We start from the raw sequence: 15,784 nt of genomic DNA, 5'->3' as shown, positions 1-15,784 counted from the left end.
CATGAATCCATAGTGGCAAACGTTCGAACAGCGGGACCTTCTGGTCAGGTCTTCTCACGAATCCAGCTCCAACATCCTGGCGGAATTGCATTCGTCCAGAGCCTCCTGCCGATATTCTTGAAGCAGCGTAACAATCCCAAAGTTTGGCTTAAAGTAATCTTCTTTGGCGATTCGAAGTGCCGAGGCGTAGCGCTTTTTGGGGGGCAGATGGCTATCAGCCCCAGCGTTGAGAAATAGCTGCACTATGTCTAACCTACCGTACATAGCGGCTGTCTCAAGAGGAGTTCTGCCGAAAATCGTGCTCTCTGGCCCAACAGCATTGACATTCGCACCTCTTTCAAGCAGAAGCTGAGCGAGATTAAAACTTCCGGCCCTTGTAGCGAACTGAAGAGCTGTTCCTCGATCCGAATAAAGACCATGATCATATCTATGTGGGTCTGTCTCAGCACCATTGTCCAGTAAGAGCTTTACTGCCTCTAGATGCTCTCCTTCCGTCGCAGCCATAAGAGGTAGTATGTTGGGTTCCCAGTATTGGTTTACCAGTGCTCCTTGTTCCAAAAGTATGCGGATCATATCCAAGTTACCCAGCAGCGATTTGCAATGGTGTATCTTCCGACTTATTCAGTGGCCTATTCACAAGTGCGCCCCGGCTCAGAAGAAGTTTGGCAACCTTGAATCTTTGACTCGTGGCGGGCAAGTGATTCAGCATCAGAGATGATTCAAGAGCGATAGAGTTGATATTTGCACCTCTTTCTAGAAGGATCGACGCCATTTCAATATCATCGGATCTTGCTGCTGAACTCAAGGCAGTAAGTTTCTGAGGCCTCCCCCATGGTGTATCAACGATATCAACATCAACATCAGATTTGAGCAAGAAGTCCACCAATTCAAATCGTCTCCACTTTACGGCAGAAGGAAGAAATGGTTCCAGATTCTCATTCATGTGGTGTTCTCTCGTGTGGTCGATTTTTTGGTACACATAGATGAATATCAATGGGTCGACTGCTGCTTCTGAGGTGATTGCCATGTGCAGCATTGTAGCCCTCCGGGATGATGAACGTAATTCCCTTCTTTTTAATTTTCGATTCCAGTTCTCATCAAATTTATTTTCCATTAAGTCGTCATCTCCAGGCATTTCGAGCCAGCAAACCTCCTCGACTGGTTTGGCGTCAATGCATGCTCCTGAATCAACGAGATGGTACACTGCTTCAATATCGCCTCTTTGGATCGCATGACATAGTTGAGCTTTTTTGAAGCCAGCAGCATCTTTTGCAGCATCTGCACCTTCATAGTCGAGGATCCGAACAACATCTGAGCGACTTCTCTGTGCTCTTGCTGCTTCAATCACGCTCATCAGGGTTTCAGCATCAGGATGCCAGGCTAGGGCGCTCATATCTGCGTGAAAATCGAGTAAGAGTTCGACCAGAGCGAGATTCTTACTCTCCGTCGCTGTCAATAAAGCTGTTCGAGCAGGCTCGCTGTTCGTCGCAGAGGCGTTCGCATCTGCACCATGCTCAAGAAGAAAACTTGCTGTGTCGACATAGCCTCCTCCCACTGCTGCTTGAAGCGCTGTTCTTCCATTTTGACCTTGTAGTGCTTCGTTGATGTTGGACCCTTTCTCGAGCAACATCCGCACCATCTCTGTGCTACCTCTTGCTGCAGCTGCTTGGAGTGCCGTCCCTACGAATGTCTCCTCTACTTTAGACCAGTACTCCTCCGCAGGATATTGTGTCGGGAAATATTCAGTCCGACACAATGTTTGAACATGAACATCTGCGTTGCCTTCCAGGAGGATGCGCAGCAAGTCCGTCTGGCTGCTAGCTACTGCAAGGCTCAGTGCAGTCACCTTACCCCAGCCTTCTTCATTTAAGACACTGTCCCATTTACGCCTAGTTATAGTCCAAGGGTCTGCCCACCACCCCTCATCCGTGTAAACATTAACGTTTGCACCAGCTTCAATCAAAAACTGTAGCATCTCAATGTCTCTCTTCTGAATTGCGGATAGAAGTGCGGAATCACCAATTGTTTTGACCCTAGCATCTCCGGAGACAGTGACAGCTACTTCTTTAGAAAGTAATCTTGCCATTGTAACTGACTGGCAATCTCGAAGCAGTCCTCTTTTCACAGTTCTAAACTTCTCAGGCCTTAGGACATCGTACCCAAATTTCAAGAGCAATTTCGTCATCTCAACGTTATTGTCTCTGATAGTTTCCGAGAGTAGCGGCGTAGAGCGCAATGGTAGCTCGGTGTGCCTTTCTAGGCGCGAATTGAAATGACAGGCTGAGGGCGTGAATTGAGAGGTGCCTGCAGCGTGAAAGGGCGGAAAAGAGCCTCAATGTGTGGGCGGCTTCTGAAAGGTCATGCAGGATGGAAAATGCATCGCGAATAAAAGGCACGTAGGGCTGTCAGCGACTCCTTCCCCGGATCCATGAGAGCTGCAGGGCTTTTTGCAATTGGGAGCAGCCGGCTCAAGGCAGCACTGCTCACCGAAATCCGAATTGAGAGTAAATAATTACAAATGAATAATGAGGAGGATGACAGGATGACAGAATGGTTGATCGGATGCATCAAATGCACGAATTGCAAAATTAACGAAAGAAGCAATTATAATTTCCTCGGTGTCCGGCTTTTCTTGAAACAGGGCTGGCGGCAGTTGGGGCCTCGCTTGAGGATAACATCATCATGATGAAGGCGACCGCGATAGTGCTGAATCCCTCCCGTAATTGAGAGCCCAAAATCTGAGTGTATCTCGATGGATTTCAGATGACTCCCGCCCGATCGGCTTCATCAGAGTGTCAGCAGACCTGTCCACGTGAGCAGGATGAATCACGTGGTGGGCGGTTATCAAAATCCGAAGGAAGAGAAAACCTTGGCCAGAGAAGCCAGATGAACTTGAGAAAGACTGAGCTGGAAAGAAACGCATTCCGTCAAGATATTCTTCCCTCTGACCGACTCTCAAAACATCCTCACCGTCGGTCTGGAGATCAAGTTAAAGTTATCGCCATGATCGATAGCGGGCACAGGTACAATAACGATAGCCTATGCCACTGAATGCAAACCCTCCTTGCATGAGTTGCATCGCGACGGGATGATGTCTAGAGTGCATAGCAGCGAACTCTAATTCATCAATTGATCAGATGAGACTGGTAGCGACACGATCAATCGTGGGGGTAGGTCAATTGAGTCGTGTGTTCGTGACTATTGCGATGGTAGAGAGGATGTAAAGACGTTCGACCCCTCCATCCAGGCATGTGAAGAGCGATAAAGCGATACGAGCTCTAAGGGTACGAAAAAAGAGGCCAATTTTTTACACAGACCCTAAACTACTAAAACATCGCACTAATTCTAGATAAAAACAATACCATTTCACACCTATTTTGCTACTATAAATCGTGCATATATTTCGCAATCTCATCCATTTACCTCTCTAGATAGTCTTCTCTATTTAACTGGGGGTATTTATATATGGCCTAGCTGGAAAGCTTCGTTTTTTTTTAATAGCTTTTCTCTACCACTATTATGATTTGCTTCTTCTTGATCAGCACAATACATCCAACTGCACCTCTGTTATGTTCTAGTTCGGGAAGTGGCTTGTTATAGGGCTCAAAGAGCGGTCTGATAAGAGGGGTGCAATGGTCTTGTCAAGCTCATTGACGGGTTTCGAGGTCGAGTTTATAGATGCGATGAGAGGCGAAGACATGCCGGCACCTGGAAACCGCCAGGTACCCTGCCGATCCTGTCTCTGGGAAGAATCCACTTCACCAAGCAATCTCCCGCTGTCGTCAAATACCTCGAGGATATGATAGTTATTTGGGATGACGCCGCTGCCATCAGAGGGCCGGGGCTTCAAAGTCGCTACATACAGATATCACCAATATCATACAGATGAAGTAAGCTCTGCTTGGAGGGGAGACCATCGATGCGTAGAAATACGCGGGAGGAAAGAGTGCGAACAAGATATCCTTGCAAATAGCTGATTAGACCTCCACGCACCTGATGTAGTATGCCAATCGCCATCTCACCTATATATATCTACATGCCATCATAAACCTTCCTAAACATGTCAAAGTACTCTTTTCTATACGCAATACTGCCTTTCATCTCCGGAAACCCCTTGTCCCTAAACGTCAACACCACCTTCCGCATCTCACCCGCTAATCTGATTAGATCCGCATCGCCCCCTAGGAGATCTTGATTGCTCTTTTCAGTCAGGTTAAGCAAGAGCGGATTGCTGGAGCGGAAAAGCGCCATGTGTGTTGAGAGCACCAGGCGCATGTTGACGAATTGATAGTCAGCTTGGCCATTAGCTGTTCCGTGAGAACATGTCAGCTATCTGATATCACGCAAGAGAGGGGAGGGGTGGTCATACCTTTTGAATGGAACTTCTGCGCAATATTCGAGAGATGACTTGAGCTGATACATAGGATCCGTGAAAGCTGCCACAAAACAAGCGCTACTGGATATATCGAATCTCTGTTCAGAGACCCGGCGGTCCGGAAAATGAGATGCTGTAGTTTCTGGAAGAGCTCGTTGGTGGCGAGTATCAAGCGCTCGTAAAGGAGTGTGTCGATTTTTGCTTGGATGGTACGGAAGCGAGAGGATAGTTCGGGTTCGCTGCATTTCACTCCTGCGCGTAATACGAATGCTATTGAAGCTACGCGGACCATTGCACCGACGAGTTTAGACTACCATAATGGTTAGTATTGGTTTTTCACGAACTGATAGGGCTTGAACGGACCTCAGGTAAGCCTTTCTTGACGTATGCTGTTCCAAGGATTTGCGCTATCGTTGTCGCGTAGAATTTCGGACCAGCGGCATGTATGAACTTGGATGTGTATTCTACCGCCCACTGCTCAACCTGTTGCCCAAGTGAATCCCCATCCGCAAGGATTATGACAGACTCAGCATTAAAGTTCTTGTTTTTATTCTGGTTTTGGTCTTCGGTTTGCTTGATAGTCTTCTGCTCTTCTGGGCTGAAGTTGCTCAGTCGTGTCTTCTGAGCTTTAAGTTTGATAGAGTGTGATAACCCTCCCACACCATCAATAACGACGGTTGTCCACTCGGAATTAAGATAGTCAGCGGATTTTGTGTCGATCGGGATCGTGACATTGAACGTGACAACTCTCCTAGTGGAAGAATGTCTGAAGTCTATGGGTATATTAGCATCTGGAAGTCGGACAGAAATTGGAATCTTACACTCATACGTTTCCCTCCCCACGAACGGACTTTCTCTCTGGCATTTGATTTCATGGAGACCGTTACCATTTTTCAGACAGGACGAACAAGGCGTTCCCGTCGAGCACTACTAACCTATTAGCTTCAGTATGGATAGCCAATCAATTCCAACCTAACCGTTCTCTTCCTAAATCTACATTGGTGACAAGCGCCAGCCTTTCGAACATCCCTTGCTGCTTTCCTGACAGGAGCATCCAGCTTCCGCCGATGTTTGATAGCAGCTAATGCCCCAGGAGCATTTTCAAAGACCAAGACGAATTCGGCAAGTCCTTGCTGAGGGTCCTTTGGTCTACCCTTCTTGGCTGTTGGCTGAGGCGATTCACGTTTCCGTTTTGATGTGTCCCGACTGTTTGAAGGAAGATTTGGAAGTTGCTCATTGTTTGACCAATCGAGCTCTACTTTGGGAGGAAGTGAACTAGATGCAGAAAGATTGGGTGATGATCCAGTAGCGGTGCTATAGGAATAAGCTTCTGGGTAGGACGATAGCCATGAGGGGTCTAGAGGTAAGCTTGTTTCGAAAGCGTTGGGTTGTGTGTATTGCTCAACGGGTCCAGAATCGGTAGTAGATGCACATTCGAATGGTAGGTGTTGATCGATTGGAGGAACGAACTGGCTTTCTTGCGGTGTCCGAGAATGGTAATACGGAGCGACTTCGTTAATTGGATGGATGCGAGACCGAGGATGAGAAGCGATTCTTTCATTTAAAACGGAAACATCCCCGGGCTGGTATATGTTAAAATTGTTGTTGTAATCCAAAGCCGACTGTTCAGCATCACTATATAAGAAAGGCCTCTCCTGCCCCAATGATCCCTCACTGGAAGCCAAGAAAGGAGGAGTTGCGTCATGTGACCATTGATTTTGCGATGAACTCTCTGCACTCCAAGTCTGATTCGTATCTGAGAGCCAGTTCTCTTGGATGAAGTTGTCCGGGCCATGATGGTAGTAGTTGTTGGTGGTCAAGTAGGGGGCCTGTGTCGTAAAGTCCTGCGCCGCTTGGTCAATCCACTGATCGGGTTCATGTACCGATACTGCCGGTACATGTTCCTGATCGCCTCCTGGGGTCCTCGATGGCTTCGGCGGGTGAGGGTAAGCGTAAGACATACTGGCACTTTCGAATGCAAGCGCTGACATCTATTACTCGTGATAGCATCACAGTAGTGGGTGTCTTTTTGTCTGATGATGCTTACTTTGGTGAAAATGATGTTGCCATGAATGTGGAGGCGCCGCCAAGCGTTGTGCCCCAGCCGTCTTCACCAGGGTTCGAGCGTCGAGACTCGTTTCAGACAAGCGTCCAAATACGGACAAGGATGTCCAATCAGATATTCCTACTCGTACAGTATGGTTACAGTAGATGATCTTTATACATGTGGTATTATCCGTACATAGCTGGACCTTCACGATAGTTCGAGCGTGGGTCAAGTACAACGGATCCTGTTCCTCCAATGCTCCATACATATCTCCGAGCCTTGTCGTTGAACTCTCATGACAGCGCAAGCATGATATTATATTCATGAATGTTGCACAAATTATTCCGAGACTTTCTTTACTGATCATAATGGTTCAGTCAACGGGTGGTACAAAGAATTTTGTGCCCTTAGGGAAGATTTGTTACCCCTTTCCTAAGTTGGCAACCTGTTCGCTTTCTCTCACTCAACAATTGAAGCGATACTTTCTCGCAGACTCATATACAAAACCTCCAAAATTCCAGTTCACAACTCCTGCTTCTCCACATACCCAGCTGGCAGTTCATCAAAAAGCGCCTCTCCAACCCTCTTCACCCAACTCCACGGCTCATAAACAACCCCGTCACTCATCCCCCGCATCATGATACTCCCACCCCGCCACGCCCCCAAACCCCTCATACATACCCCTCAACTCCCTAATCGTGTCCTGCAACTTCTCAATACGCACAAACCCATTTGCCTGCCCATCGTTCGAGCAATCCAGCACCCCCATCACGATTCGCTGGGGATCCCACCCTGCAGCAACAATCAACTGGAAGAATGGCGGCCCGCGAGCATAGCCCCCGTAGAACATGCCGTTATACCAGGATATGAGTTTTTCTTCCGAGCCAGGGACTGTCGCAAAGGCATCGAGGTCGAAGTAGGAGAATCCGGAGAGGTTTTGGCCGAGTGCGTTGGTGAGTGCGGATGCGAGTGGTGACATGGTGATGATGAAGTTCGGGCCCATGTCACGGCGCAAGGCGTTGATGAGACGGAGGGGAACGCTGATTTCGACCTTTTCTTCGATGTCCACGTCGAGTCCGTCGAGGTTGTATTTCTTAATGAGGCTGAGGAGGGGGTGGTAGTATGAGTAGAACTATTGGTTCGAACATATAAGTCCAGATCACAAATATTCTATGCAGGCAAACTTACTTCTCTCTCCGTCCCGTTCAAGTGCCCAAACGTCCCACCTGCTGATCCTCCCAGCAAACCCATGACCTTGACTCCATTCATCTGCAATGTCTTCACTTCCTCCCATATATTGTCCCATGTAGGCGCATGAAATGGGTCGTCGTTTAAGCGTATCTCTCCGGGCTCGTCGTGTAAATGTATCGATGCCAAGATGATATGGGTAACCTTTGTGTCGTGTTGGAGCAGTGGAAGAAGGGATAGAGGCTCACCCTTTGGAGTCTTGAAGGTCTGAACATACATCACGAGTCGCGAAGGCTCTGTAGTGTAGCCCATACTGCGTTCGATCACTTCATCTTGTAGATCAAGCGTGGCATTGAGAGAGGTTGCGAGTGAGATGCGAAGCAAGCCCAGGAGAGGAAGCAGGAAGTAGAAGAACCACATTTTTTGAGACCTGAAGTTCAATCCTTCTGCATTTCGAACAAGCCTCTTGATTCTATTAATATTCAAATATAGTCATAACTGACAATAGATCGCGAAAAGATTGGGAGAAAAATATTTGTGGCGATCTAGTGTTCTGGGCCGGGTGGCTGCTCAAAATTTTAGGCTCCCTCTCAAGAGCATCGCTCTTTTGGAAGGCTAATTCAATCAATTTGGCTGAATTAAGCACATGGAATTCTTGAAATAGCCTTTTCTAAAGTTGGAGGAGAGACGCTTTTTCCGCCTTGGCTTGCATAGACTGACCGGCAAAACTGTCTCGGCTATTGAAAAACTGTTCCTTTGCGAAGAGGGAAGAGTAGAGGAATTTGAGTTCGAGGGAAAAGACACAGAGGCTAACAATATTCAAGTTAGCATCATGTGGCAAATGGTGAAATGCAAGTGTATATGTAGACAGATATCATGTTGCTACCTACGGCACTAGCAAGACATTATTGACGCAGAAAGAGGCAAATGCTAAGAAAGTCAACGAGACGAAGAAGCGCACACGAGGAAGAAGATTATTTTCAAAAGCTTTCCACTCAGTAGAAATGATTGTATATAGTCACTTGACTATTTCGTCTCCATGTTTCAAGAGCTCTCCTCCAGGATCTCAACCATGGCAATTGTACAGTCCCAGCTTTTCCATAAAGCTTTGCTTCGCCCAATGGGGTTATTCTATCTCATCTGGATTGCGGTGCACTGCTTTGCACGCCTGGTAAGTCTCGAAAGAGCTTCTTTTGAAGTTTTGGTGTGTTGTGGAAGTGGAATGTTCCATTCCAAATGGGGCCGATTTACTTGTCGAATAAATAAAGACGAAAGAGATTTGTTCCATGTCTTCTGGGGTAGATGCCTAGCTCCCTAGGTAGGTACGTAAGTAATATTTGCGTTTCCGCACGTGCTTTAGAAGCTGTGCTGTTTCTTTTTCGGCCGCCAAATTTTCAGCCGGTACCTTCTTCTTTCACTCCCGTGGTTCGTTCGTTCGTTTCTTCTCTTCACCTCCCAAATAATGCTCGTCAAGTCAACCCAGACAACAATGCACACACCCTGCAGCTGAAAGACAAAAGACTAAAGCATGATTCGGTTTGCCGCCTCCCGCAGATGGCTTGAATGTAAATGTCCAATGACAGTTGCTGTCGGCACTGCAAAGAGAGAGAAGAGCAGGTAGGTTGGAGAAGATGATAACTATGACTATGTTTTCAGCTGTACTTGGGAGTATGCAAATGGCCTTTCCTATGATTGTTATTTCCTCTGCTCTATCTATTATTCACACAAATTGTCTGTCGGCTATTCACCGACAAATTGCAACCCGCTGTTACGGATCGAAACCACGGCAGGATACAAAGATCTCAGCCTCAGCTCCCCGAGCTTGGCAACTTCCCTCATACGCATCTTCTGAAATAATACTGCCATCATGAAATACCTACGATCTTCGGCGGCCCTTGCAGGCGCGACTCTCGTATCATATGTTGCTGCGACGGTTACTATGAAAATGACCAGAGGCCCAAACCTCAACAGGCGCAACCTCGCAGCACGCGATTCTATCACAGCTGTCTTGAACAACAATATTACGGGAGGGAGTTATTATGTGGAAGTCAATGTGGGAAGCCCAGGGCAGAAGCAGACGATGGCTTTGGATACGGGGTCGAGCGATGTCTGGCTGTTGTCTTCAATGGCAGATCTTTGTACAAGTGCATTTTTGCAAGGTTTCCTCGATGATGGATGTGCGAGTACATGTAAGTGTTTGCATCGATGATCCATGAGTTGAGCGCTACTGATACTCCTTCCACAGTTGACCACAACACTAGTTCGACCTACAAACTCGACAAGCAAGGTCGGTTTAGTATTCGATATTTAGACCAATCCGGGGCAAGCGGAGACTACATTTCGGACGTCTTTCAAATCGGTGGAAAAACATTAAAGACATTAGAGATGGGCCTCGCGTATAAATCGACAGTAGGAACTGGACTTATAGGCATTGGATACTCCTTGAACGAAGCTTCGGATGCGCGTAACAGCCCTTCACCCTTCGTCTACCCCAGCATAATCGATACAATGTTGAGCCAGGGCTTGATCGATCGCAGAGCCTACAGCTTGTACCTCAACGACCTAGATGCCTCAACCGGGTCCATTATCTTTGGTGGGTTAGACGCAGACAAATACCAGGGCAATCTCCTTCATATGCCGGTTGTGCCCACGCGTCTTTCAAACGGATCCTCACTATACTACGACTTGGGCGTAGCACTTACATCCTTCGGTATCACAGGCCAGCATGGCAACACCGTGAACCTGACTTCCACTGGCTTCAAAGAAGTAGCGATCCTCGACTCTGGCACAAAAATCACCCTACTCCCCACCAGCATCGTTGCGAACATGTACCATAAAATTGGCGCCGTTGATGATACTAACGGGACCGGTCTTGTGTTTATTGATTGCGCTATCCTGAAGCAATCTCCCGACTTGACCTTTAACTACGGCTTTGGCAATCATTCGGGACGCAGTATTGTGGTTCCAATAAACGAAGTAGTATTCGACGTCAAAGACTATTTGTCCGACCCAGACACCAAACTTCCCCCTCTCCCTTTCAAGAACCCCTGCGCTTTCGGCATCTATGATGGTGGTTCTACGGGTCCGTACCTCCTGGGCGACACGTTTCTACGAAGCGCATACGTGGTATACGATTTGGATGACAATGTTATCGCGATCGCGCAGACGAACTTTAATAGTTGCAGCAGCAGCTTGGTGGAGTTCCGGGCGAACGAGACTGGGATTCCAAGGATCAGTGGGGTGGCGAGTAGTGTGAGGTTGCCGGGGACTGGCGGCGGGAAGACTACTACCCGTGCGGAAGGGACCGAGGCGGCTAGTGCGACGGGGTTAGTCACTACGAATTCGGACGGTGTATTGACAGGGTCAATCATTGTGGCGACGAAGGCTACTGCGAAGGCCATGACGACTGTGACTGCGACCAGTGTGGGGATCTCGACGGCGAGTCAGAGTAAAGAAGCTACTGCGGGTAGTGTGTCTGTTTTTAATGCGAATGAATTCGTAGTACTGGGAATTGCGGGAGTTTGTGCAGTGCTGGGCGGCGAATGGTTTATTTCATGAATGGGAATTACAGGAGTTACGGAGTAAATCAAGTAGTAGATACTTGTGATATACCCTAGAATTACATATGATGATAATGACCCTTTACGAAGGAACCAACAAATGCCATCTATGTCACGAGTGAACCACTCCCATACTTATAACGGATGTATTTCTCCCCCCCCCCCCTGCCTCCTCCCCTCCTCTCAAGGTGGCGAGTGCTTACCTATCTAAGAGCCCTGCAGATTCTGTTGCACATCGCATTTTGTGGCCATTTCCAATACCAATAATCGAACCAATTAACGATCATACATATATATCCTCACATCCCAATCTATAGATAATAGGTAAGAGTTTTCCGAAATCAACCTATTACTGATAATGCTTTGGAAAAACAGGGAAATGAGATGAATAATAGTGAGATAGGTAGGTAGGTGGCAGGTGGGGAGTAACAATAACAATATTGATAACAAGTTTCATTTACATTATTTTATTGTATAGTGTATTTAATATATCCACCGTTCTATATGCCGTACATAATAATACCAATCAATCCCTGTCGTCAAAATTCATCATCCGATCAGTGCAAACTCATTGCTTTTGGTTCTCCTGTAATGCAATGCAATGCTTTTCATATCCGCCCATCCATCCATCCATCCGTAGCTTTTCATAAATTCAATTCAATTCATCCATCATTCAGTCAATCGTAACATTCTTTCCCTCCTGTACTCCAAATGCAAAACAAAGCAAAACAAAACGCAATCATTAATCAAAACATCTCTCTGAAATCAAATTCGAACCCCATTCCCTTGCGCAAGAAAAAAAAAAAGGTCAAAACTCTGAAAGGAGGCGAAGGCTAGCAGTGATGAAGTTGGATCTTCAAACAGGCGATACGCCCTTCTTCTTGAAAACGTCCTTTAGCGCGTGACTCGCGCTCTTGGCTCTCTTCTTCAGACTACTCCTCCCCTGCTGTTCTCCCATCCCCATCCCTACGTCCTTCTCTTTCTCTGTAGCACTACCGCTACCCGCATGTATATGCAGCAGTGCTTTTATCCACGCGGGCCGCAAATCGTCGTCGTCGTCATCATCGTCGTCAAAGGAGGAGATTTCTGTTTGCGGGAAGACGGGAGAGGGCGGTGTGGATGTGGTGGATGCGGTGCGGAGGGCGAGGCGTGAGACGTTGTTGGAGTTGGAGGGCGTGGTGTTTGCTCGGGCGCGCATCCGCGTGCGGCGCGATGGAGGGTTGCTGGTCAGACTGGGACTGGTGGTGTCGATGTTCATGGGCAGCAGGGAGTCGCTGCGTGCGGGCAATGAGTGGTGCTGGGGGTGCGTGTATTGGGGTTTGGGCTCGGGTGTGGGGAAGAGGTTGTACTCGGGCTGATGTCTCGGCGGTGTACGCTTCGCGTCGCGTCTGCGGAGGGGTGAGGGGAGGTTTTGACGAAGGATGTGGTGGGACTGTGTATCGCCAATGGGAACTGGGGAGCCCGATGGGTCGACTTGGTAAAGCGGACTCCTTGATAACGATGAAGCTTTCTTCGTGCTTCTGTCGAAGTAGGTGTCGAAGATCCTGTCGCACGACGCGTTGTAAGTTTGGAGATCTTCGAAGGAAGAGTCGGAATCGGATGAGAAGACGTCGTCATCAGATGCCATCCCTGGGAGGTCGGATATTGAGAGTTGTTGCTGGAGCTCTTTGGATGTAGGTCGACATGCTCTCAGAACAACCCTTGGGTGCTTCTTTGGAAGCAATGGTTGTCTTAGTGGTGAGCTGTTCATTTTGTCGTGGCCGCTGAGATATGTTGTCGAGACGATTGTGGTCGAAGATGGAGATAGTAACCAGCCATCCGAACCATCAAGACATGGAGGCGCCTCTATCTTATCATCTTGAGTATCGATAGATGATACATTGGCGAGGAATTCTGGGCAGGTCATTGCAAGTGGGGAATGGGGAAAAGCAAGGCAAGCTTAACAACAGTTCCTGGGGAAAGACAGTGCTAGATAAACAACAATCGATACACGATATCAGATAGTGGGAGCCATTGGTTGCAGGCAGCGGCGAAACGATAAGTGGTGTGTTTATATTCCAGAACGCTCAGCAATGGAAATGCGTTCATGTGCATTCCTTTGAGGCAGAAAGACCGTGGCGGGAGAATCAAGTCTTCAGATCGAGCCCACAATATAAGGAATAGAACGCCTAAGATGTCGATGATAAGCCACTAAGGCCCCCTTGCACATCTACAATCCAATAAAAACAGGATTTAGGAGTGTTTCTTGCCAGACTTGGACAAGGGGCATGTGTATAACAAAAGAGGCTGTATCTGTTCCAGACTGGTCAGATTCAATCGGCTCAGAAAGCAGTCCAAACGTCCCGCGGTGGGGAGGTAAACACTATAAATTCCATAGCATACGAACAGCATTTCTAATAAAGGAAAACTTGCTTTGGCTGTGCGACTTGACGGGTCCTTGTAGCGTATAGGACCTGCATGTAAAAGCACAGCTACTTCAATGCTTGCACAATACTTTATGCGATGCATATGTCGCTGTACGTAGGTACTTTTTCAATATTCTCTTCGCGAGGGAGCTTGTGTATGAAGAACGAGGAGAAAGATGATAGCCGGCTGACTAGGGTGCTCTCTTAGGAGGCAAGAGATGGGAGGCAAGGGATAAAGGGTACAGTACGCGAGAATTGTTCGAGAATCAAGGGGCTACACGTAGCCCTCATGTAGCCCTCATGTAGCCCTCATGTAGCTCTCATGTACCTTTCAGCGTGGCCGGATGCACGACCTACCCTAAATGTGCCTTGCAGATGTTTATTGATGGAGCTTCCTTGACACCTCACTTTTGCTGGTGGATATAACCCGCGAAAAATACCTTACTAAGCGTCGCTCATGCACTGCACGTGCAGAGTTTTATCCAGCCCATCCTAGCCATGATTTTTCTTCTCTCTCTTTCTTTTCCTCCTTTCCCTTTCCCTTAATCTTGACAGGTCATCGCCGTTATGGGCTGTCGCACATTGAAAATGGAGGCGGGCCGTTGAGCTGTGGGAATGTCTCAAACAGCTTCCGAATTTCCCCCTCGGCATCACTTCGTCCCCAAAGATGCCGTGAAAGATCCAGAGGTCTAGGCACCACCATATCGGTCGTGCCAACACTGTTTTACTCTCCGCGAGTCTGGCTTTCTTCGCTTCATTCTTGCTCATTACCAGAAACAAGCTCTTATGGTAGGAAGTATTAGCTCTCCGCTATCTCATAGTCAGAGACAATCATCACATGCACATGCATATGCACATGAGGGAAGTTCCCACGTTGATCAACAATGGATATGATATATGGCCAACCCAAGCTGCTCGCCTCCTCTCATTCCATCTCAGTATCCTCAGTTTCGGCCGGAGAAAGCCTCTGCGCTCGGGATCGTTACCGAACTTGCATGACGGAGGTCGCAGAAGCTCGCAATAGGCAATTCTTGCAGAAACCGGATCGAGGTTCCGGGCGAGACACCTTTTTTCTGTCTACACATTCTTCGAGATCCAGATGCTAGCCGCAGGTTCCAGATGAGAGAAACCCACATCGAGCGGGAGAGAAATCGAGTTCGGGGCCGGGTAGTCTCCCCTCCCAGCACAGGAGAATGCTTCATGAAAGATGGGCTTGGAGTTATACCTGCTATCGTGTAGACTATGAGCCAAGACGAAGCTGTGTGCCGCAAGCTCACACGATAGAAGCTGGAATCATCTCTTGCTTGGTGAACAGACGGATAAGTCTTGGGGAAACGAGCTTTTGAGAATCCGCTCTCTCTTGAGTCATCCGAATATGGATTAGGTGAGTGCTACCGGGATGATGAAGATCATGCTGTTGAAGAGAAGAGTAATGCGGATGTGTGTAAACCACCGGCTATAATTCGGAATACTGCGTTGCGGCGATGTAGCAGTCGGGGTCTGAAGGAGATCTTGAATACTTCTAGAGAGTCTAGCCACCTGAAGCCAAACCTACCTCACAGCTTCTAAGACACGAAGTACTTCAAGTGGTTCCGTATGACTCGCGGACTATGCGCTCCATGAATGAGTCGAATCGAACTCATGCGCGACTTCTTCTACCCTTGATTACAGACAAGCTCATCCCGTGTGTCATCTCTTCATCTCCCTTGCTTGCGATATGCCCAACTGAGCGATGCTCTTCTACTTTACCAACTCTTCTTGATATCGCTCGCCCTTCCCTCTCCTTTTCTTTCCAACGCTGGGTCGGGCCATATGATCTGACTCTCATCGCCGTACGTACGTACCGTACCGTACTTTCCAGTGGACTTTTAGCACCCTCGCCTACCATGTCTAAATCATCAATAAACTAACTTGTTACGTTGTATGGGATGTACTGATGCATTCTCGTGACATTCCTGCGTCAATATAATATCCTCCGCTCCGCCCTACCAAAGCCATAGGAGTTGGGTTTTGGGGCGTTTGGGAATTGGGGGCTGCTTCTGTTTTTCATTTTATGTACTACCATTATCTTTCCTTTGTCACTGCTCCTAGGGGCCCGAAAACTCACTGCTCCACGCAGTCGTCCAAACTGTCCGCTCAACTGAGCATCACCCTCGGGTTCTTCTACCCACTTCCAAACTCTCTTTGATGTTCCATCCCGAATGACGGG

The 15,784-nt window shown here is 47.9% G+C and overlaps 4 protein-coding genes across 4 annotated transcripts; 1 reads left to right on the top strand and 3 right to left on the bottom strand.

Moving 5' to 3' along the window:
* Window positions 1–580: 580 nt before the first annotated feature.
* ANK1_3 (Ankyrin-1) lies at window positions 581–2,086 on the bottom strand (the record flags this gene model as incomplete). Its single annotated transcript, XM_031146561.1, has 1 exon — window positions 581–2,086. One exon carries the CDS (start codon window positions 2,084–2,086, stop codon window positions 581–583), a length of 1,506 nt encoding a protein of 501 aa, XP_031009124.1.
* A 1,946-nt stretch (window positions 2,087–4,032) lies between these two features.
* LHYA1_G001580 (uncharacterized protein) lies at window positions 4,033–6,336 on the bottom strand (the record flags this gene model as incomplete). Its single annotated transcript, XM_031146560.1, has 5 exons — window positions 4,033–4,307; window positions 4,370–4,685; window positions 4,739–5,148; window positions 5,197–5,302; window positions 5,353–6,336. The coding sequence occupies 5 exons, from the start codon at window positions 6,334–6,336 to the stop codon at window positions 4,033–4,035; spliced, it is 2,091 nt and encodes a 696-aa protein (XP_031009123.1).
* Window positions 6,337–7,041: 705 nt separating this feature from the next.
* LHYA1_G001579 (uncharacterized protein) lies at window positions 7,042–8,030 on the bottom strand (the record flags this gene model as incomplete). The annotated part of the gene is made up of 2 exons (XM_031146559.1): window positions 7,042–7,554; window positions 7,611–8,030. 2 exons carry the CDS (start codon window positions 8,028–8,030, stop codon window positions 7,042–7,044), a joined length of 933 nt encoding a protein of 310 aa, XP_031009150.1.
* A 1,447-nt stretch (window positions 8,031–9,477) lies between these two features.
* On the top strand, window positions 9,478–11,168 carry OPSB_2 (putative aspartic-type endopeptidase; the record flags this gene model as incomplete). The annotated part of the gene is made up of 2 exons (XM_031146558.1): window positions 9,478–9,799; window positions 9,856–11,168. The coding sequence occupies 2 exons, from the start codon at window positions 9,478–9,480 to the stop codon at window positions 11,166–11,168; spliced, it is 1,635 nt and encodes a 544-aa protein (XP_031009151.1).
* Between the last annotated feature and the right edge of the window lie 4,616 nt (window positions 11,169–15,784).

This window comes from Lachnellula hyalina (assembly GCF_007821495.1).
Source record: "Lachnellula hyalina strain CBS 185.66 chromosome Unknown contig00008, whole genome shotgun sequence".
NCBI lineage: Eukaryota > Fungi > Ascomycota > Leotiomycetes > Helotiales > Lachnaceae > Lachnellula > Lachnellula hyalina.
This window is presented reverse-complemented; position numbering and strand designations above follow the sequence as displayed.